The 23,407-nt window shown below is 44.5% G+C and overlaps 1 protein-coding gene across 2 annotated transcripts in view; it reads left to right on the forward strand.

Annotated features, from left to right (window-relative positions):
• The first annotated feature begins 1,560 nt into the window (after positions 1–1,560).
• Positions 1,561–23,407, forward strand: part of MAPKBP1 (mitogen-activated protein kinase binding protein 1) — a 51,232-nt gene continuing 29,385 nt past the window's right edge. For both annotated transcript variants that reach the window (XM_055537464.1, XM_055537465.1), the window contains exons 1-2: positions 1,561–1,705; positions 2,258–2,479. In XM_055537464.1, coding sequence (XP_055393439.1) covers positions 2,363–2,479 — 117 coding nt within the window. In that variant the 5' untranslated portion in view covers positions 1,561–1,705; positions 2,258–2,362. The remainder of the gene's footprint in view (positions 1,706–2,257; positions 2,480–23,407) is intronic.

Consider the following 23,407-nt stretch of genomic DNA (forward strand, 5'->3'; position numbering starts at 1 on the left):
GTGGTAAGGTAAGTGAGAAATGATCCAGACAGAATTAGGGACAGCTCTAATGGGTGGAGGTGAGATTTGCTCGGGAATGCAGCGCACAAGTAAGGACACCAGGTGGCACCCTTTATCAGCAGTGCTACATTGATCCTCCACGCCCCCCTGCCTGCCTCCATGGAGGCAAAATCAGACTAGCAAGGAGTAAAAGGAACCAGCCCCCTATTCCATACAGTTATGGCTAATGACCTTGACCACCTCCTCAAGATTTGAAAATACCATTTTATATTTCATTACCTCTGCAATGCATGGTTGAAAGGAAGGAAAGGTCATTCTTCTGGTAGCTATTGCCAGTTGGTTTTCCAAGAGGTGACTTTCCTGATCTTTGCCTCTTGTAGCTATTGCCAGCTGGTCTTCCAAGAAGTGACGTTTATGTCAACTTGCTAGCTTTACAGTTCTGAAACAAGTATATACCTGTTCTGTCACTTGGCAGTGCAAGAGCCACTCACAGCAGTAAGTAGGTTTAAGAGTTTTTCTCTCTCGCTAACATGTCATCTCTCCCAGGGTTCCCCTAAGGATCTGGATCAGATGGGAGACATCAGTGTACTCTTTCTCTGGAGCCCAACTGTTGGAATAGGTTAAGCTTTTTGTAAGGTAATTTCTCTAGCAACTAGGCAGAAAGGCACCTAGAAAACAAACTTAGGTTGAAACACGTATTAAATAATAGGCAAAGGTGTTTCTGTGCACACTCTGTCATCCCCCCAACTTCTTGCCCCCCACCCGTTGAGCTAGAAAAACTCTTTTAATCTGGTGCCAACAAGCTTGGCAGTGATCTCGCCAAAGTAACAGTATCAAGGAAAACGGTTCGTGAGTGAGTTTTGACAGGAACATGGAAAATGGCTGGAGCAACTGGTTAACTGGATGCGAACGAGATGGAACATTGGAGGCTAAAGAAAACATGAAACAAATACGTCCCATCGGCACATTGACCCGATCGCACCCTTTCCGCCTAAAGCTCTCTCCTAGGCTATCAGCTCCTTCCGCCTTCTTCCACCGCGGCCAATCAGGTTGCTTAGTTCAATACACTCCGTAGCGATCGACTTACGAAGATTTATTTCCATGTAGGTCAACGCGCCCGGCAAGCGGCGAGCAGAAATTATTCTAGCCACTTTAAATCCCAGCTCTTAGAAGCAGACTTTATGGCTGTATCCAGTCCTATAATTCTGAGCTAGGAGTTTCAGCTCGGTCCCTCGGGCCTATTAAAAGCCAACCACAGTGCCGCTGGGGGCGTGGTTACCGTCCTGTTAGGGTTCTGGGAAGTGCGCTTCTCTGGGGGGACCAGGCCTGATAATACCATAAAAGGCTTGGTTTTCTCAGTTCTGAAGCCGTATTCTGACGACCTCCCTCTAGGATCCGTAGTCGCGACTGCATTGTGCGGAATCCGTGGTTCCTGAGTGCCCAGTCCTCGCTTCCTAGGCTCTTTCCTGGGCCCCGCCCCCATAAGCCGTACTCGTCCACTCTGGGAACGCCCCCGTGCGTAGAGGCCGCGCCCCCTCGCCTCCGCTCCTCCTATCCAGCCGGTGGCTGAGCCCAGACGGTAGTTCGCGTTTTGAGCCGCTCGTGCCACCATAGCTGCTTCTGCCGCTGCCGCAGCGGAGCTGAAATCGTTGAGCGCGATGCCTGAGGGCGCTGCGAGCCGGGCGGCCCTCGCGCCCGGGGGCTGGTGAGGCTGGGCCCGGGCGGGGGCGCTGGCGAGTAGCAGGGGCTTCTGAGGGACCGAAAAGCGAAAGATCTAGGGCTCCCGTGGCGGCCTGAGAGCGAGCTCGGGAGGGTCGTGGGTGGGGGAGGGAGGCCCCCGTGGCAGAACGGGTTGTAGGGCCAAGACGAGCCCCGCCGGGCTGAGTGTCCCTGCGGCCGCCGGCGCAGGTGCTCACGACCGCTGCGGGACTCCTTGGTAGCCTCGGTGTCCTCCTCCTTTAAGACGCTGCTGTTGCCATGAAAACAGTTGGGAGTTAACGGGAATCGGACCAGTCACTAGCCCTTCTAGGGCCCATCTTATCCTTTCAGTTGAACGCCTCTGGCAGGTGTGGGCCTGGCAGTTCTTCGCAGCTCAGGCTTTTTAACGCCCCCTTTCCCTGAGTGTGTCCTTAAGGCGTTTTAAGAAACCGCGCAGAGCTTGAAGGTGGGAATGAGGCTAAAGGAGAGAGCAGTTACCTAGAGATAAGAGCTGCAGGCACAGCTTAGGCAGAAGGTAAGGTGGCCTCTACCATCTCAGGTCAGTGAGAGGGCATACTGGAAGGGCCTGTGGAGTGGGAAAGCATTGCCGCTGTTGAGGCAAGTCCCAGGATTGGGCCAGGAGCTGTCCCCGGGGCTCCCCATCATGATGGCTGTGGAGGGGTCAACCATTACCAGCCGGATCAAGAACCTTCTGCGATCCCCGTCCATCAAATTACGCAGGAGTAAGGCAGGAAACCGGCGAGAAGACCTCAGCTCCAAGGTGAGTCCTAGTATTGGGAGCCAACCCTTCCCGTCCCTCCTCTCCCCTCCCCTTCTCTGCTCCACGTACATCTTTTACCTTACTCTTTCTGGGGAAAGAGGAGAACTAGAAGCTCATGGTGGCTCTAAAGTACCATCTCTGCCGCTCAAGAAAGCAATTTAGTTATAAGGTAAAGGGAAAAGAGCCGCATGGGTGAGCATGCTGCGATTCATCCGCGAAGAGCATGAGGAAGGCAACATGAGGGTTCAATTGTGGCCTCACTACAAACTAAGTCTATGCTTGGGGAAGCCAGTTGATACGCTGACTCAGTTTTCCTTCTTGGAAGAAGGTAGTGGGACCACGTATCCTGTGAAGGGCTGAGCTACCGCAAGTGTTAAGTGTCACAGCTGGGTTCATGTAAGACAGTGGTAGCAGAAATATGCTAAAACGCCTAGTCAGAGGAATTGGCTTGGTAAATGCTCTTCCCTGGGGTCAAAACAAATTTACTTGTCTATGCAAGAGACCTGAATTAATTTAACTGCAGTTTCTTGGCTTTTTAGAAAAGGTAACATGCAAGGGGCCAAGTATCTGCCAGCCAAGCAAATTCTGGTTTGCCCCTGGACATTGCTCATCTCATTCACTATATACCACCCTGCTGCAGAAGTTCTCCAGAGACCAAGTCCCCTTCCATCCCCTCACTTGTCTGAGTGGTGGTGTTTATGCTTTCTTCAACTTCTAGAGCCCCACAAGTTTGGGAATACAAAAGCCGACTAAATTTATTTAATCCCTGAGGGAACATGGGGCCTTGTTCCCACAGGATCAGATTAGACTTTTGTGTCATATTAGCAGCCTGTAAACACAGTGGCCTTGTGTGGTGCAGGATTGCTACAGGGAGAGGCGTTTGAGACAGCAGCGTTTTATTGCCTTGCCTGCATCTCTTCAGAGATGAGTAAACCCAGTGAGGAATGATTTGGAATGCTAATGTACAGCATGGCAGAGTTCTGGGAGGACTTAACTCAGATCCCTGTCCCTTAGTGGAAGCTTACTTGGCTTTGGTCACAAATGACTCCTTTTCCTGTATATTCTTTCAGCAGGAATCATATTTGGCCACAAGGTTCCATGGCTGTGGAGAGAGTGACTTTTCCAGGGGCCCTCATTGATCATTGTTCATAATCTCCAAAGGCAGGAGAATGAGCCTGAAACATAGACAACTGTCTTGGATTTGGCTCTGTTCACTTGTTTGTTGTGTTGGATCATTCTTGGTGTTGGAGGCTCTCGTATTCCTGGCTGGTTACTTGGCAATGACGGGCACTGTTAGAGCCATCTTCTTGTATTTTTGGCCTCTTTTTCTAACCCAGAATGATACACGTAATAGAAATGTATGGTGGGATTTTAGTCTTCAGTATTAGTACTTATTGTAATTTTGGTCTGGAATCCAGAAGGTATGGTCACCATTCTTTAAAATTTACTATGTCATTAATCATTAATACATTCAACAAATGTTTATTAAGTGCCGATTATGTGTAGAATCAGTGATGAATAAAACATTATCCTTGCCATCAAAGAGCTTGTGGCTAGTCAGACATGTAAACAAATAATTACAACATGATGTGGCAAATGCTGTCCTGGAAGTATGAATAAAGGTGTTGATGGCAGTACAGGGGAGGGAACCTAAATCAGCTTAGGGGGATTAGGAAAAAACTTTCACAGAGGAAGGGATGCTTGAACTGTGAGTTCTGAGACAAAAGAAGAGGAGAAGCTCTCCAGGAAAACAGTGAAAACTGGAATCTTTGGCATCACCATTAAATGTCCCCGCTTCACATAGGAATTCAGTGCTTCAAACTGCTTTAAATGGCTTTGTTTGTCCTAGAGCTGTGAATGAAGGAAATACTTAGCTGAAGTTGAATGACCCTTGAATAGTCTGACCGAGCTCGAGTGCCGGTGCATATCTTTAGCACCCAAAACTAGTAGCTGCCTTTTCGTGCCTCAGACCTTGCCTCTTGCAGATGCCCGACTCCCGGCACTCTTTATTGAAGACTACCCGAGATGATTCTAAAAGCCTGCCTTATGGTAACCAACATAAGACCTGGTGTATAGGGCTTCATGTGCTGCTCTAATATGTGGTAGCTGTGGTAACAGTCATAGAGCTTGTGATTCATGGATAACTAACTCTGAAGCAAAATTTGAAGACCAAAAGACATATGTATTTTGTGGCGGTTGGGGGCAAAGAAGGAAGTGACAGAGGGCCTTTATGCAGCTCTTACCTCATATGGCCTGTTGCTTTGAATCATAACTGTTCATTCTATCTAAAGTAGCCTTTTCACCAAATTCTCCACTTATTTTTAGATCCAACTCTATATTTACTGGAGCCACAGGGCCTTCTCAGACTAGCCCTACCACCTTGGAGCCAGTCTCTAATTGTTCTTTATGTATGTCTTCATTTCTTAAGGTCAGGGCCATGTTCTTTATTTCCTTTACATCACCAGGCTTTGTACAGTGTAAGGAATGGTCTAAATACTAAATGAATAAATGGATGAGAAATATTAAAAGATGTCAAATGTAGTGAAGGCAAATTCTAGAAGAAGAGCAAATGTTCAGAGCAAATGTGACTTTAGAAATCAAAATTAGAAATAATAAAATGTTGAAAAGAAATTTAAAAAAGAAATAGAGACACATCCTATTTAGGTGTGAAGGGCATTAGAGAGAAAGAGAAGTACATATATCCAGAAAGTAGTGCTCATTAAAAGCTTTTTAATTCAGAAGAGACCTGGTTAAAATATGGTTAAAAGCCAAAGTGAGAGCCAGTAGAGATGGGGATTTAAGTTATTAGAGAGAGTAGGTGAGAGCTGGGATTTCTATTATATTTTCTCTAAGGGAAGGAAAGAAGTCTCTGCAGTGTAACAGAATTAGAGAAGAGTAATTTGAGGTTTTATGCCAGATCTGCTGAGTCTTGAGGAAGTGGAACTCAAGGTTATCAGCTGTAAACACCCTGCAACTTCAAATCCTGTGCAATTTTTCAATTCTTTCTCTCATTTTGGTTGAACTGTGGTTTTCCTTAAGAAGCACATGTATGTGCTCTTGGTGGCTAAACCTCCCCCTCTTTTCTTAAACTTTCTGAAAGATTTTTATGTGGAAGGAGCTGAGTTGTTTTTCATTTTTAACAAAGGACAGAAATGGACTGGAGCCAAGCAAGCAAGATTTAAGTTAGGGATACAAAAGCATTGCCTGTCCTGGAGGATTGTTAGATTTTGAAGTGAGTAAGGGAGGTTTTGAAATCATCTTCCTTATTAATAGGCATTAGTCCAACCTGCGTTATATACTAATATATTATCCCTTTGAAAACAATGGGCGGCAAAGTAACTGCAGCTTTCTTCTGGTTCTCAGTTTTTATAAGTCTAATTTACTCTCCGTCCCCCCACCCCCATTTCTTTCCTCAGTGTTTCTCCTGCCTGACTATATGGTGGTGCTTTGAGCCTTTTAATATGTGGCAATGAGAAAAATTTGTGTAGGTGAGTTTCATAGAGAAGAAAAAACTGGCAGTAATCTAATTTCACCTTTTGCTTAGTGTTTGAACCCAGATATTATTAGTATTGTGACTCTATACTCTGCTGATTTGGTAGAGGGGGATCATATTCATTTTCAAAGCATTTATACATCACTGGATTTAGCTTCATGGTGCTCAACTTGGGGGAATGGTCAGGAGAGCTTTAAGACATCAGAATACCTGTGCAGCTTCTAAAAAGTACCCATTCCTATGCCCCATCCTGTCTATATGGAATCAGAACCTCAGGGGGTAGAGTTTGTTATTTGTGTATCTGTTAAGTTCCACCAGCTGCCCACTGCTGGGTTATGAACCCCTGGCTTACCTGCTAGGTAGGACTCTGACATCTGTTGACTTCATACCCAAGTCCTCATTGAGGGTTCTTGGGAATATATGAAGCTATCTCAGTAACTATATGTTTCTCCTTGTGTCTTCACAAATCTCCACAGTGTCTTCTGGACTTATTGTTCTGAAACTGCTATATCAGGGATAGATCTGAGAGAAGTGCCCTGTTGTGGGGTCATTTGTAAGGAGCTGATCACTGACTTAACTACAGATGGGCAGGAATTTCCCTTGGGGGCAGAAATAGGAAACTTTATGACAATCCCTGGGTCCTGGCCAGGTTTTTTTTGGTACCATTCCATTACCCACTCCCCTGGGGACTCATAGCAACCCAGAGTTTTTCATGTTTAATATACACTCTCTGGGTTCCCTGCCTAGAATAGATGACTGAGAGGAGAGGCCTCTGTGGCCAGCAGCCCTGCCCCTCATCTGTTTTTGTGAGTGAACTTGGGCAAGTTCTTGTTGCATTTTCTGCCTCCAGTATATTCTTCAGTTAAGTCTTGTGAAGTGCTGTGAGCTCCTCAGAACAGGTGGTGTACAGTGAAAAGAGTGAGGTGTCCTCCTGGTCGTGTTCCTTTGATCTCCATTTCCTTTTCCTTCCGGTGCCTGCAGCTGCCCTCAGCCTTCAAAGTAAGTCTCACTGGGGAGAGAGAAATTCTTCTCTCCGCAATCAAGCACCCCTTGCTTTGCCATCTAAAATAGCCCAGCCTCTTCGGGCTCTAAGTTGTCTTGCAGAGCCTGCCCTCATCTACTTGGCCTCCTGCCTTTCAGGGTCTAACAGCACTGCTACTTCTCGCATTTCTTTTCCCTCTCTCAGCTTGTGATTTAGGGCAGGTTTCCCCTGTTGGATCAGGTTGAATGACTGTCTTATTTCTTGCTGATATTTTTAGTATCTTTGGGGCCATTGGTGTTGCTCTTGACTTCCCTCCCTCTTCTCCTTGTTATCTGTGTGTTTTCATTTCTTGACTAATGAGAAAACATTCATAGAAATGAGGCTTCAGCCTGAGCTCTGTACCCTCTCTATCAACCCCCTGAGTCTCAAGTTGGACTTGTGGCTGATATCACTGCCCCTTTGTTTGGAAAACAGTCCAGGGTTTGAAATTTGGGACTGTGTTTATTCACACTAAGCTTCTCTGGGAACATGGCTGTCCCCTTTTGTTCTCAGAGTATCTGTTGATTTTTCCTTCATGTCTAGATTGCTGTGTTAGTAGGAAAAAAAGCTACAGTGTTTTCAGTAGGATTCGTTATATTATACATCACATTCCCACTGCTGCCAGCTAAGCCTCTCCTCTGGGCTCTCTTGTTTAATGCAGGACAGGGCCAGGTTTCTATCAGCTTTCTTTTATAGTAATTCTCAGTAGGATGTGTAGTGAGAGCTGCCCACCTCTTTGGAAGTTTACTGAATCAAATCCACATCATAGATTTTACTTTAGTTTCTGTTACCTCTTAAAAAAAAAAAAAGGAGGGATGGGGAGGGCAAGAAATAAAGTGAGTGTGGCAGACAGACTGGGCAGTGTAGATCCTTAAGGTTGGTATTTTTGGTTGTTCAGATTTTCCAGATCTTGGTTTCCTTCCTCCTGACAGTTGTATCAGCAAGTCCACAGTGCTTCTCAATTGGCCACAGCATTTTCCTCTGGTTTTGAAGGATGCGTCCAGAAGAAAGAGTTCATACTTATCTCCTCTTTGACTTCTGGGGAGAGGATTCTGCCCTCACTCATCTTATCACAGAATGTGATGCTCTGTGTATTGCTTCCCTAGTCTATAAAACAACCTCTCTTCTTAGTTTAGATTTGTTAAGTTTATGCACTTTATCTCTCCCCCTAAACCTGGAATGGAGCTAAACATACTTTCCCTTCCCTGCCCCTACATTCATAGTTGAGATTTAAATATACTGGAAGATCTTAGAACAACACTTTGTGAAACCACATGGCTGTTTTTGTTCTCCCCCCCACCTCCACTTTGTCACATTCTCTTTGGGAGGAATCCTGAGAAGGAATTCCTCAGCCTCTTCTGGGTTTGAGCATTGCTTCTCACTTGCACAGAGCTCACTACAATTTCTGACTTCCCGTCATGCCTCTCCTCTCTTTGCTGTCTCTGTTCCTTTAGTGATGCTTCTGGCCGTTTCCCTGTGAGTTTGGCTGACCCATTAAAGGTGCTTGCACAATTGGCACCCCACTCCAGTACTCTTGCCTGGAAAATCCCATGGACGGGGGAGCCGGATGGACTGCAGTCCATGGGGTCGCTAAGAGTTGGACACGACTGAGCGACTTCACCTTCACTTTTCACTTTCATGCATTGGAGAAGGAAATGGCAGCCCACTCCAGTGTTCTTGCCTGGAGAATCCCAGGGACGGGGGAGCCTGGTGGGCTGCCGTCTATGGGGTCGCACAGAGTTGGACACGACTGAAGCGACTTAGCGGCAGCACTTAAAAACTTAAAATTGTGGAATAAATATAATAGACTTTGAAAACTTTATGAAATATAATAATATAGCCTTTTTTATTGTGCACAATTATAAAATGATTGCTCATGTAACCACCACCCAAGTCAAGAAACAGAATGCTGCCAAGGTGTTGGTACTTTCTGAAGGATGTGATGCTAATGGTGTCATTAAGGTGAGAGGAGGTTTTTGTCATATGTAATTAAGACGATTTTATTGTTAAAAATTGAAGTACCCGAGGACTTAATCTTGACTAGCTGTTCTTTTACTTTTCAAGTTTCTTTTTCCATCCATTATAGATTTGTGCCATTCCCCATTTCCAGGTAGTATGCTTTTTGGAACCACCCATTCCCAACTTTTGTTGGCCATGTTTCCTGTCTTTATCTTGCAATAATAATACTGGAAATCCTAATATTTGTAGTGGTAATAGTGACTAATTTTTATTGAGTTTTTTGCTGTGTACTGTGCTAAGTATATACATACATTATTTACGTTTCATACCACCCTACTGTAAGTACTGTTACTATCTCCATTTCGTAAATGAGGAAGCTGATGCTAAGAGAGGTGGTTATATATCCAGTGGATGACTGAGCTGTGATTCAAATCTTGGCTGTCTTAACTCCAAAGCCTGATCCTAATCTTTATCCTGTACTCCTCCCGGGGAATCTTCATGTGCGAAATATAACACTGAGCACAGAAATATGCCTAGTATTGCTGCAGCCAAGTGTCACATCTGTGATCAGCTTGAAAAAGAGCAGTACCTTTAAAAATGTACTTTTCCCCCAACATTCCCTATAAAATTAGTTTAATTAACTTCTCAGACTGTTGTTTTAGAACCATCATTCATTAACCCTTGTCCCTCTATGTCCTTGCTCCTCTTCCCACTCCCAACTCCAGATTTCCTGGACTGTATCCCAGCTTCTCATCCTGTGGTATCCTTAGAAAATGTACAGCTTGTGGGGTTCTGTGGGTCCGCGAATGTCAAGATGACAGGGCACAGCTGTGTGGTTCCAGATGACGAAAAGCCACAAGCAGTTGCTGCTTCTCTCTTGGGGTTGGAGCGAGGTCGGGGAGTGAAGTGGAGACCAACAGATGCCTTGGTTGTGTGTGTGTGTGTGGTGTGTGTGTGTGTGTGTGTGTGTGTATAGGGGGTATCATGAGGCTTTAAACTGTTTTTTTCCTAGATGGCAGTTGATTGTGTAGCTTATACTCCTGGTGGCTTGCTAGTACTACCTACCCCAAATCTCTCCCTCATCACCCCAGTTCTCCACCTCTGTTACCTTGTAGCTGTCCCTATGCAAACTGACCTTGTCTTTGAAGTTGTGGAGAGTCACTGAGTTGAAATGCCTGTTTTCTGTGAAAGAAACTGAATCTGGAATATCCTGTGTCGGGGCTGACCTGGGTGATGATAGCTGGGGTTCAGTGAACATGAAAATGAGCAAAAATGACATCATTTGCCCACCTGATTCTGTTTGGCTGGGCAGGCTCCAGGTTTGCTAAGTTCCTTGAGCAAGTGCCTTGCCTCACTTGATGTGAAATTTGTATTCTCTTGATTTATTTCCTCAAGTAGGCAACAGTGATAACATCAGGGGTGCAAAAACAAGGGATCTTAATGCATGCTTTCCTGCAGCTGGCCTAGTTAATCCTGAGGAGAGGAAGCCCCAAGCTACTTTGTGATCATGAAGGAGGGGTTGAGCGCATGCTCAGAAACCTTGACTCTTGCCATCTCTCAACTACTGCCTGGAGGAAGGCAAGCAGCTGCTTGTCAGGATTTAACATGCAACAGGCAGGCTGCGGGCTTGCTTGCCTCTGGGACCCTGACACTACTGGTCAGCTTCTAGCTGGAAAAATACACTATCTTTGCACAACGTGATGGTTTTCATATGACATAATAACCTGCTGCTGACGTTTCTAAACATGCTCTTTCTCCTTAGGATGTCCTTCTGTCCCCAGGCTGCTTTGGTCTCCCTTCTGAGGCCGCCATGCCACTGTGGTAGAGACTTTCCCTCCTAGCAAACCCAGAAATGGCTAGGGAACAGGGCTTCCAGGAGTTAATGTATAGACAAATTAACGGGTGGGGGCAAGAGGCCAGTGGCCTTGCTGAAATGCAGGTTAAGATTCAGACCCACCCCAAGACTCTGCAGTACCACCAGGCTCCCAAGTGATGCCCGCCATACTTCCAGTTGCATGCTGGGAGTGGGTGTGGGTGTGAGGGGATTGGTGGTAGAGAGTAGTGGGGGCTGGTGGGACAGCTTCCTCACTTCTGAGGGCACTGATTTCTCTCTCATTTGTAAAACTGGAATACTTACAGCTTCCTCCCAGGGCTGTTGTGAGGATTAAATGAGGTTTAATGAATGTGAAAGCACAGTATAAAAGCTAAGTAAGGTTACAGTTGTTACGGGGTTGCTAGTGTTATCAGGGTCCATAGATTTCTAGAATATCCAGGAATTTGTTTCTGATTTGCCGGCAAGATATTCGTTCAAGTTTCCATTTGTGAGAAGTCCTTTTTTGCAGGTTCAACTTCTGTTCCAACGTTGAATCATCCTCCCGTGCACCTTTATGTTGTGTCCTTTTCCTTGCCAATATTAACTTGTACCAACCATGCTTTAACTAAGGACCAAAAAGAATGGCTTAGCAAATATTCTTTTTGATACCAGCTACTGTGTAATTTATTTCAGGGCTATGGATATGTTTTTTGGGAATGAAAAAACATCAAACTAGTGAACCGGGAGTGGGGAGAGTCCTAATTTACTGTGTCTGATTGAAGATCACTGGAGTAATAAGCGTGCTTTTTAACAGCAATAGCATCTATAGAAACAAATAGAACTTTTTTCTTCTTTGGGAGCTAATTCATTTATGTTGGGAAATAATTTGGGAAGTGAATTAGTCTTAGAGCTTCCTTTCAGACTACGAATTTAAAGGCAGAGTGAAAATGCATTAATTTTATGACCCATTGTTTTGAGTTTCTAATACGGGACAAGAGCGAAATAACCTGTTTAAATAATTTTTGCTTAAAGAAAATATATCTGAAGATGGGGGGAAACAAGTGCATTCATACCCTTCACTATTGGTGAAAGCAGAGACTGACCTAACCGTTTTTTTAAAGGACAACTTGGTAATATCCTTTAGAACGAAAATTTACATATTCATCTCTTGATCTAGCAGTTATAGTTCTGGGATTTTATTCTATGCAAACATTCACACCACACAAAAGTATATAAAACTGAATTTTTTGTTGTTAGGGAGCATTATTCACAGTAGTAAAATCTTTGAAGTAACCATCAATAGGGGATTGATGTACATCCATAAAATGAAATACCTTGTACTTGTTGGAAAAAATGAGGTCAGTCTATATATACTGACATGAGAGAGTATACAAAACCTATTATGTGACAAAAGGCAAACTGTGCAACAGTTTGTATGTTAATGATTATTTATATTTTATTAAGACATGTATGTTAGTATGTGCATAGAAAAAATCGTGTGGCTATGAATACCAAATTGTTGTTAAAATTGGTTACCTCAGGGAGGGAGAGTAGATTATGGTGGACATTCACTATCTACATTTCTATATTTCTGTAATGTTGGAATTTTTTTACAATGAGTCTGTGTTATTTTTGTAAGTAGAAAAAAACAATAAAGATAAAAGTCTCTCCAATTTAAATGTGTATTTCATACTTAAATCTAAAATGTTTAAATTTAAAAATCTGTATACTCATTTTATGCACAAATGTTGGAAATATATCTGGTATAATAAACTTTGTTTTTTTTTAGTATTAATAATAAGATATAAAAATATCTTTCCACAAATTCATCATTAACTTCTTGAATTTGAGATAATCCATTTCTGATATCTTTAAAAATATTTCCTTGATTAGTTTTGGTAAACAAAATATCTTTTTATACTTTCTGAAATATATGTGCTTTCTGAAAAGATTTTTTTTTACGTAATATAGAGAAACATAAAGAAGAAAACAGGCCATTCATAATTCTAACATCCAGAATAACTACTCATAGCTACATCCATTTCTGATTAAAAAGGACAGATAAAGCTCTTTTAAAATAATAGTTGTTACTTTTATTAAGCAAAAATCTAAATCTGTTTTTGGACTTGTTAATTATAATTTAAGTCAGATTTATGAAGAGCCATGCCATGCATGTATTTACTAAAGTCAGGGGTAACAGTGTTTTGTTTCTAATCATTTAAGGCACATGGATTATTCCATTTAGTCCTTCCCTACTCTTTCTGGAAAGGCACCAAAATCCTGCTTCCGGCTCCAACTTCTAGGATTGACTGTGACAGATGGAGGATTCTCTAGGAGATTAAAGAATTTACTAAGTAAAATAAACTAAAGAATATTCACAAATATTTTTAAAGTGCTAAAAGTGGATTCAAGGAATTCTCTGATGGTTCAGTGGTTACAGCTCCATGCTTTCACTGCCACGGGCATGGGTTCAATTGTTGGTTGGAGAACTAAGATCCCACAAGCCACGTGGCGCAGCCAGACAAAATAAGTAAAAGGTAAAAATGGATTCAACAAATACTCTATTAAACATTGTGCCCTGTGCTATAGGCATAAAATTGTATGAGACACAGTCTTTGCCTTCCAGGAGATTATGGAGTAGTAGGAGAGAGAAGACAAATCCATAAAGAACTTCTGTACAAGGTACTAAGTAATATATGCCATGTAAATGGTGAAAATTAAGTGCTGCTCTAAGAATACCAAGGAGGGAGGAATCACTTCTGGCCAGGGTGAACACAGAAAGAATCATAGGGGATGTGTTATTTGAGCCGGTTCTTAAAGGAAGGGTAGGGTTTCAGTGTGGGGTGGTGGATGCAAGGGAAGGGCATTCCAGGCAGAAGAATATAAACTAAAGCCCTGGAGCTCCTTTCCAGAATAATGAGTAATCCAGATTGACAAATACATATGATTCATATGGTGAGTAGAAGGAAATAGAATTAGAATGATAGGGCCCATTGACAGATGGATTCTAGGCTAAGACACTATAATTTGTTCAGTTGGCATTAGGGAATCATTGGCTCAGAAGATAAAGAATCTGCCTGCAGTGTGGGAGACCTGGGTTCGATCCCTGTGTTGGGAAGATCCCCTGGAGGAGGGCATGGCAACTCACTCCAGTATTCTTGCCTGGAGAATCCCCATGATTACCAGAGAAGCCTGTAGGGCTACAGTCCATGGGGTCACAAAGAGTTGGACAGGACTGAGCAACTAAGCACAGCACAAGGAGTCATTGAAGGCTTCCCTGGTAACTCAGCAGGTAAAGAATCTGCCTGCCATACAGGAGACCCCGGTTCAATTCCTGGGTTGGGAAGATCCCTTGGAGGAGGGCATGGCAACTCATCTAGTATTCTTGCCTGGAGAATCCCCATGGACAGAGGAGTCCGGTGGGCTACAGTCCATGGGATTGCAAAGAGACAGACACAATGGAGAGACTAAGCACAGCACGAGTCATTGAAAGTTTTTGAGTAGAGTAGGGACATGATCATAGCTATACTATGGAAGGATTATTTTGATGGGTTGGGGAGGGGAGGGCAGAGTCTGCAGTAAGGAGATTGATTAGAAAGCTATCACCATATTCAGGAATATGGTGCTGAAGGCCTCAACCAGGGTGTTGGTGTTAGCAATGGAAAGGAAAGTGTTAGTTGCTCAGTCATGACTCTTTTGTGACCCCCGTGGAGTGTAACCCACCAGGATCCTCTGTCCATGGAATTCTCCAGGCAAAAATACTGGAGTGGGTTGCCATTCCTTTCTCTAGGGAATCTTCCCTATTCAGGAATTGAACCCAGGTCTCCTGAATTGCAGGTGGATTCTTTACTGTCTGAGTCACCAAGGAAGCCTAGTGGAAGGCAAGTCAGCATTTTATAGAGAATAACACATTGAAGTGATCTTCCTTCTTCAAAGAGAGTCCCATGGCACACGTTGGAGTGATTGCAGGGGCACTGAGCGTCCTCTCCACTCCACATGTCCTAGAACACGCAATCACCTTGCACGGTTAGTCCAGATAAAGAACAGTTAGTACTCTCCCTCGTTACAAAGTTTGGAAACCAAGAGATTAAGAAAACTCAGGGATGGAGAGATGGTGAATGAAGAAGAATCAGACCCTTCTTGATCAGATTTTTTAGGTCATAAGGCTTTGTTTGTGGTTCCGGTATTGTTATAGCAAGGACTGACTTTAGTGAGGGAAAAAAAAATTTTTTTTTCCCTTTATTCTGGTTGCTTAAATTGAGGTGTCTCCTATCCTTGCCTTTCTGATAACTAGAAGGGAAAGGGAAGGTAGGAATACTGCCCTGTACCAGACACTGTGTTATTCAAGCTGTTCTTTGGAATTGGCTATTGGTTATATTATACTTGAGTCGTTTGGCTAAAGGCCCCTCATTCCCTCTCCTCTGGTCTGAGGTCCGATGCCATCCTTAGCTCCTCTATCTGCACGTGAAAATACTTCTGACCCTGTCAATGTCAGTTTCCTTGGAAATAGGTGTCAGCTGTCTATGCTGTAGGTTCTAGAGCCAGCTGGACACGGGTAAGCTGTGACAACGTGGGGTACTCTGACATCGGAAGACCCTTTGTTACTCTTTTTTTTCTCTGCAACCATCTCAGAGAGGAAAGGTCAGAACCCATTTTTATTATTTTTTTTTCAGTTTTATTTATTTATTTTTTTACTTTACAACGTTGTGTTGGTTTTGCCATACATTGACATGAATCTGCCATGGTGTACATGTGTTCCCCATCCTGAACCCCCCTCTCACCTCCCTCCCCATCCCATCCCTCTGGGTCATCCCAGTGCACCAGCCCCGAGCACCCTGTATCATGCATCGAACCTGGACTGGCGGTTCGTTTCACATATTATAACTTACATGTTTCAATGCCATTCTCCCATATCATCCCACCCTCGCCCTCTCCCACAGAGTCCAAAAGACTGTTCTATACATCTGTGTCTCTTTTGTTGTCTCGCATACAGGTTATCGTTACCATCTTTCTAAATTCCACATATGCGTTAGTATACTGTATTGGTGTAGAACCCATTTTTAGATATTTACATTACTGATAAGGGCTGCTACTTTAAAAAACAAACATTAACACAGGCAGGAGAGGACCCTGTTGCCTCTCTACTTCCTCCTGCGCCCTTTGCCTTCGATCTTGGTGCTCAGACCTGTCCCCACTGCCTTCACGACAGTGTGGCGACTTCCTTGTGTGCTCTTTCAGAAGTGACAACATTTGGGTGGTTTGGGAGAACCTGAGCTCCCTCCTTGGTCACCATGGTTTCTGAAACCAGACAGACCTATGTTTGAATCCTGGTTCTTCCATTCACTAATTACCTGACTCCTTTATCTCTGAGATGGAGCTAATACTAGTCCTTCATCAAGTTGTAAAGAGTATTAGATGAGATGATCTTTCCAAGTGTTTAGCACAGTTGTTGGCACAGAGTACACATGCAATATCTGGTATAGTTGTAGATCCTCTTTCTGCCCAAGACCCTTTGCACCCCATGAATCTGGGTATTCTGAAGAATAAGACTACTCGGAATGTTGTTTTCTTCCCTAGTCACAGGAGGAGGGGTTGAAATTTGAAAATAAAAAGGCAAAATGCTTTAATTGAATAGTTCCCTACCCTATCAATCACTGGAACCTCCTGGAGAACTTTAATAAGCAGCTTCACCTCAACCCCACCCTCCCATAGCTGTTGATCAGGAATCTTGCAGAGGCAGGGTCTGGGTAAAAGGTGGGGACTGCTTTGTGAACAAAACTTAGTAAGCCCTCTGAGTAGTTTTACTGACGGGGCAGAATTGGAAACCTCTGTTCTCTAGTCCCCAGGGGCTTATTGGCTAAAGGATTTCTAAGGTCACCTCTTCTCAAACAGTGGCAGACTCACCTTCCTTAGTTGCTGAGACTGTTTTAATCCTAGCACTGCAGAATTGGCTCAATTCCAACTAATCTTGAGCTCTAGTGAGGGGACTGGGTTTTTCTGTCATAGTGGAAGTTATTTGTCTCAGAGACTTCATGGCATAGACAGTAGAACTGGAAATTGTCCATATGGGGTAGAGACCAGGAACAGAGTGGAGAGGCAAGGTTTGTTCTACACTCTTGGAGTGGCCATTGTGTCTCTTCCTGCCTCTCACCAGCTGGCCCTTTGCATTCTGAACAAACAAGAGTGAGCGAGCTTGGGCCTGATACCTGCTTCCCCCTTCCCTCTCCCAGGGCTGGTCACTGGGTCTTTGCCCAGCTGGCTAAGTCCCTGCGCAAAGCCTCCTGGCCTTGAACTTTCTTTGTGGCTTTTGTGTAAGTGGCAATTCTCAGAATCTGATGGAGAATCTGCTTTGTGAGATTAGAGTGTAGTGTGTGGGCAAGAGACAGGCATAGTTATTCTTAACCTGCAGGAAGGGAGGGAAATGCGGAGAGGGCTCTGCCTCTGACAGGTCTGTGACATGCTTGTTTATAGAAATAGCAAGCCTATGGTTTGGCTGGAATGACTTATAACTTAGGTATTTGTAACTTGTATTGAGTGGGATTGAGAAGTAGAGAAAGGGTGAAGGGGGAAGAAAGAAACTGATGGCAACAAAACATGGCAAGCAAAACAGCATCCTCTCAGTCGCCTCACGGGGGTTTCTTTATCATTCTGAAGTCAGCTGAATCCTAGATGACCCTGGCCTTTTGTAGCTCTGGCCTCTTAGTTTTCTCTCGGGGGAGCAGCTGCTTTCTTCAGGGAGCACCACAGACTCCCTGTTGTAGTCCCTCACACCGAGAGCGCAGGGACAGATCAGAATCACGTACACCGTGGGCTCCATAGAAGCCCTTCCCTGGCAGTGCTGTTGTCTTGCCTCCACACACTGAATCTTTCATTGGCTGGTGCCTCTCTTCTAGCATGTAGACTGATCAGATCTAGGGACTAGAGAGACACCAGAAGAGTTTAGAAGGCCTTACGCAGAGTTGCTGAGATCAAGTGTTTGCGGGGGTGGGGGTTGGGACTGCTTGGGACCCTGTGCTGTGCCACCAGTTTTGCAGATGGCTTTGGAGTCCATTTCTTGCTTCCTTCACTTCTTTTTAGCACTTACATTAACTATCCCTTCCTTCTGATAACTCTCCCTTTCACTAGCTTCCTGGTTCTCCTCTCTTTCTAACTGCCTGGGATCTCATTGTTCCCATACTCCAAAAACAGCTACTCCCCACATTTCTGCCCACCAGCCTCACTCTCTCTCCCCTCCGTCTCCTCCCATCTCATTGCATTTCAGTGGTGGCTTTCACCTCCATGTGAATAATTTTCAGATATCTGTTTCTAGTCCTTACCTCTCTCCCAAGCATCAATTCCATGTGTATGTTGCTAAGCTAAATTGAATGTTTTATAGTAGTGTAGTAGTGTTATTCGCTCAGTTGTGTCCGACTCTTTCCAACCCCGTGAACTATATAGCCCGCCAGGCTTCTCTGTCTGTTGGATTTCCCAGGCAAGAATACTGAAGTGGGTTGCCATTTCCTTCTCAAGGGTATCTTCTTGACCCAGGGATTGAACCTGGGTCTCCCACATTGTAGGCAGATTCTTTACCATCTGAGCCACCAGGGAAACCCCAAATGTTTTGTGGTTCCTACTAAATATTCCTGAAGTGCCATAGATTCGACACATCTAAAACCGACATCAACAGTTCCCATCCTCCTGCTCTGTCCAGACCCCTTTCTCTGATCATGGTACCATTTCTTATCATAGCACCACCTTGTTCCCTGTCTTTGAAGTTCAAAATTTGAGTCTTTTGTCTTTTTTCTACAGGGTTGTACCATGCCTAGTCTTGCCAATTCTGTTTGCTTTGTCACTTTCTCCTTTGTCATTATATCTTTTCTACTCTCACTATCTCTGTGCTGGTCTAGATCCTACTACTCTTCACTTGAGCTATCGTAATAGTCTCCTATATGGGCTCCCTGCCTGAGCTGTGCTTTGATGTATATAGCTTTGATTATGTCCCTGGTTCAAAACCCTCCTGGGGCTTCCCAGAGTCTCCAAAAGACCTGACTTAGTTTGGTAACCAGGGCCTTCCTGATCTGGTTGCAGTCTACCTTTTCTGACCTAACTCTCCTACAGAAAGTCCTTGCTTTCACTGTTGCTGCTGTTTCCTTCTGCCAAACTCATTCATGCAGCTTCTTCTACTGAGAATTCCTTTTCTCTCTATGTCCATCTGTCAAAATCCTATCCTCACTGCAAGGCCCAGGTCACATTCCATCTAATCTTCCAGGAAAGCTCATTGTTTCCCTTTCCTGATCCTGTTCAGAAACCACCTCTCTTCCTCCTCTTGGAGCACTTCATATCTTTCTTATGACCCTATCACATGCTGGATTGCTCTGTAGTATGTCATTGATCTTCCCTATTGGATTTTGAGGATAGAGGGTTGAGTCTGTACTCTGCATTTTAGGACTCTTAACAGCATCCCAGTGACTTTCACACATTTTAAAGAACAACTCATATTAAGAAATGTGCTTTACATTGTGACCCAGTGCACACACACATACCCCTGAAATAAAGTGTCATGATCGGTACTTACCATTACTACATGCCATGAGGTCTGTTTTTTGTTCTAGCTATTCATTACCTATTAAATCAATTTCAGATCCCATTAATAGGCTGCAGTCTGCATTCTGGAAAATACTGTTCTATGGAGAATGAATGAGTAGTCCTGTCTATTGCCTCTGAGCCACCTGTTTTTTCCATCTACTTTAATGAGAGCCAGAAGAGCTCTTAAACAGTTGGCTTTAGTCTTTCCTTCTCTCTTGGGAATAGGCAATTATGAAGTTATCCCTTTATCTCATTACAGTGAGGAATGATTCTGCTTTCCTTCTTTCTCTTAGGAGGATGCAATACTGCCCTGCCTAGTGCACGTTGGGAGGGGTGGGCATTCAAGCCTTCCTTTGCAGTGTGTCTGTAGTAATTCTGCCCTCCTGCAACCTTGCTGCTGGGGAAAGATGACACCCTCTTTCTGGCTGGTGTAGGCTTTCCTCCATCTCAACACTCTCCACCTGCCCAAGGAGTGGCTGGGTCACAACTCGAGTATTCTCCCTGCTTCTAGGCTATGTTTCAGATGTGGAAGAGAGCACTGCAGAGTCCAGAGGTGGTGCCCTCTTCTTAATTCTGAGTTTTCATTTGCCCTTGATGTTCCTAGAACTGTATATGTATTGGGGTGCCAGCTGCATGGGCCAGAATCAATTACCTGGACTGGTGTATCTGTGGAGCTGTATTTCATTGACATTTGGGCCATGAGGATTTGGAGCTGAAGTTCCTGTCAGAACTTGGGGCCCCATCCCTGACTTTGAGGATAGCTGTTTTCTCACAGGGCCTGATCCCTGCCTCATTTTCCTCAAATGATGCTCGAGGCCAGAACTCTCTTACTGGTAGGCTTGCTTCCTTATGAAGAGATGCTATAGTATACAGGAGGGGCTAGTTATTGGTTCGGGTGTGGTCAGAGAATCCCTGGGGTCCCCAAACCCCTTTAAGGGCATCTCTGTGGTCTCCTCTTTTCCAATTACATATACAGATAAGGCCAGATTTTCTTTATCTTCACCTAAAATAACATATAGCAGATTGCATGCAGATGCAGATATGAGAATCCAGTTGTTTTCTACTGAGCCAGACATTAGAGAGATCGGGAAAAATGTTAAACAGTGCCACTCTTCTCACTAAATGTTTTTGATTTTGTTTTGGAAACTAGAGTTACTTATAATGAAAGTGTTAACATGTAATGGGTTTTTTTTTTTATTACTTTTGAACAAATTAAATAATTTCAGTATTTCCATTGTAATTTCTAATTTAACCAGTATTGATATTTACAACTTATATAAACAAAAGTTCTTTGGGTTTTTGATAATTTCTAAGAGTGTAAGGAAACCAAAGCACGTAAGAGACCAACCAAAACGTGTGAAAATTGCTGGGCTAGGTCATACCGTGGTAACAAATCTCCTCACCATCTGCCCGACTTAACAGATAGTTTATTTCTTGTTCCTGCTTGTGTTCACTGTGGGTCAGCATGGGCACTCTGTTCATCAGTCACTCAGGGACCCAGGCCGAGGGGGCTGTCTCATCACCTGCGGCCAGGCTTAGCAGGCAGGAGACGGGCTGTGTGCAGTAGTCCTTGAAAACTTCCACCAGAGGAAAGTGGTGTGTCGGGAGCATTGCAAGTGCAACACAGCCTGACAAGCACTGAAGTGAGGAACCTAAATCCAGTAAAAACAGATTCTTGAGTTCTCTGTTGCCCTTCCCCTCACATTGCTGGGCCAGCAGGTGCCAACGAAGTGGCTTGAGGATAAAGAGAAGTCAGGGATGTAAACTATAGAAGGATGTTGCTCATAAGGTGCTGAGCCCCACACCACATCCTGGACCATATCTTTTCTGTCTTTTAAACTTCTACCGTGCAGTATTTAAGACATACACTAAATACACGTGGAATAATGAACAGTTGTATGCCCACCATCAACTTAAGAAACAAAATGTCACCCGTACCGTTAACCTCCCTTTGTACTCGTCCTCATCTGGACATGGTCTTTCTGTCACAGCCAGTTTTACTTTATTATTATTTTTTAGCCATGCAGCTTGAGGGATCTTAGTTCTCTGACCAGGGATTGAACCTGTGCCATGGCAGTGAAAGCACCGACTCCTCACCACTGGACAACCAGGGAGCTCCTACACACCCAGTTTTAGATTCTTTGTGGAGAGCAACTCTACTGGCCTGAAAACCCCAGTTTTCTTACGCTTCCCATCTCTGTTGTTTCACTGTTGCCAGAGCCTCTGCCATGCATTTACTTATTCATCAAATATTTATCAAGTGTCCATTTTGTGCCAGGCACTGTTTAAAGTGATAGGGATGCATCAGGGAGGGGCAGCAACTTAGGCCATGCCCTTGAGGAGCTCCTATTATGGTAGAGGAGACAGACAGTAAGGATGTGGACAAAGAATCCGTGTCGGGTCACTGCCTGACTTACGTACAATGAAGGAAAGTAAAGCAGGATAGGTTGGGTATAGAGGAATAGCAGTAAAGCCAGTCTGGAAAGCCTTCTCTGAGGAGACCTTTGAGCAAAGACCTGAGTGAAACAGCTGAGTGAGTAGTTGAAGGAAGAGCATTTTAGTGGAAGAAATAAATAGCATACGCAGAGAACCAGAAGCTAGAATCTCCTTGTGGCGCTTAAGGCAGCCAGGATGGTTGGAGTGGGATAAGGGAGGGGAAGTGAAGGAAATGAGGTCAGAGAGGTAGCCAGGGGCCAGGTGACTCAGGATTCTGTAAACCAGGCTAAAGACGTTGGGTTTAAACTTAAGGATGGGGAACAGTTGGAGGCATTTGAGCAGCATAATGACACAAACTCCCGTCTTTCTTAAAAGAAGCACGGTGGCCTGCCATGTTGAGAAAAAAGCTATAGGAAGCAAGGCCGGAAGCAGAGAGAACACATGGGACTTACAGCCATAGTCCAGGGCAGAGAGGAAGGTTGCTTGAGCTTAGTGTTGCGTTGGTAAATGTTTACACACTCTCTGAGGGGCAAAGAGGGGCCCAGCTTGTAGAGCTGTCTGATTTCATGGTGTCAGTGCTCCTGTCTTGGTGATTTCAAGCTACCAGTGTGCTCTCGCTGTGTATGGAGCTGGGGCAGAGGTTCACAGTCACTCTCCCGAGCCAGTGCGGGCCACTGTAGCACCTCGCTGCTTGAACTTGGGCCTTCTCAGCCTGGGGTGTGTTTGCAAAGGGGTGTCCAGGTTTGTCTCCATTTCCTAGGGTAGATGGAAGCTGTCCCAGGAAGGGGTATGGAGAGGGTTATGAGAGGAGAGAGTCAGTTCCTGAGGTCTGTTGCCCAGGAGCCTCGCAGGATAAGCCTAGACATTGGAAGCCCTGTAAGAGCTCTGGACTCTCAGATCTTTGAAAGTGGAGCTCAGCCCCAAACCTCCCTGCAAACAGGAAGCTGGTTTGAGTTAGAACATAAAATAAAAACCAGCTGATGCCCCTGAATGTTTTTCCCCTGCTCCTCCCCCTCCACAGAGCCAAAGGAAACTGCCTTTTTTTCCCCCTGGATAGCTGCTCAGAAAGCCAGGAGAAGCCAAAACTCATAAATCCTTTGAAAATCATCCAAGTTTTGAGCCTGGGCGAGCTCCTGTCCGTGGGGTTTCCTAGCCCGGATGTCTGCTCTCCTGCCGAGAGTCCTAGGAGGAAAGTGACAGAGGAGCACAGAGGTGGCAGGGACCACGGCTGAACCCCAGGCCCAGTGGGGGAGATGGTCCTTAGCAGGGTCCCAGACTGCCACTTCAGTCCACTTATAGGGCACGAGATCAGTTACGTGGGCCAAGACCAGAATTACTTTTAATGAAATGGAATATAATACAAACTGGAGTATATCACACGCAACGAGAGTTAACTATTGTTCTGTGAAACTTTCATTTCAGCTTTATGAACAAGCTCACACATGCATGCATGTTTACCCTGGATCAAGCTGTAAACTGTCTCTTAACATGGGTTGTGGTCGAAATCATTTGATAAACACTGGTCTTTGAGGTCTGAGTAACACACATCTCCTTCCTGCTTTATATTGCTGCTGAAAACTCCAAGCTAGTTCCAGAATTAATTCTCTGTGGAACTGGTTCATCTACCCACAAAACACCTAC

Source organism: Bubalus kerabau, chromosome 10, assembly GCF_029407905.1.
Source record: "Bubalus kerabau isolate K-KA32 ecotype Philippines breed swamp buffalo chromosome 10, PCC_UOA_SB_1v2, whole genome shotgun sequence".
Taxonomy (NCBI): Eukaryota; Metazoa; Chordata; class Mammalia; order Artiodactyla; family Bovidae; genus Bubalus; species Bubalus kerabau.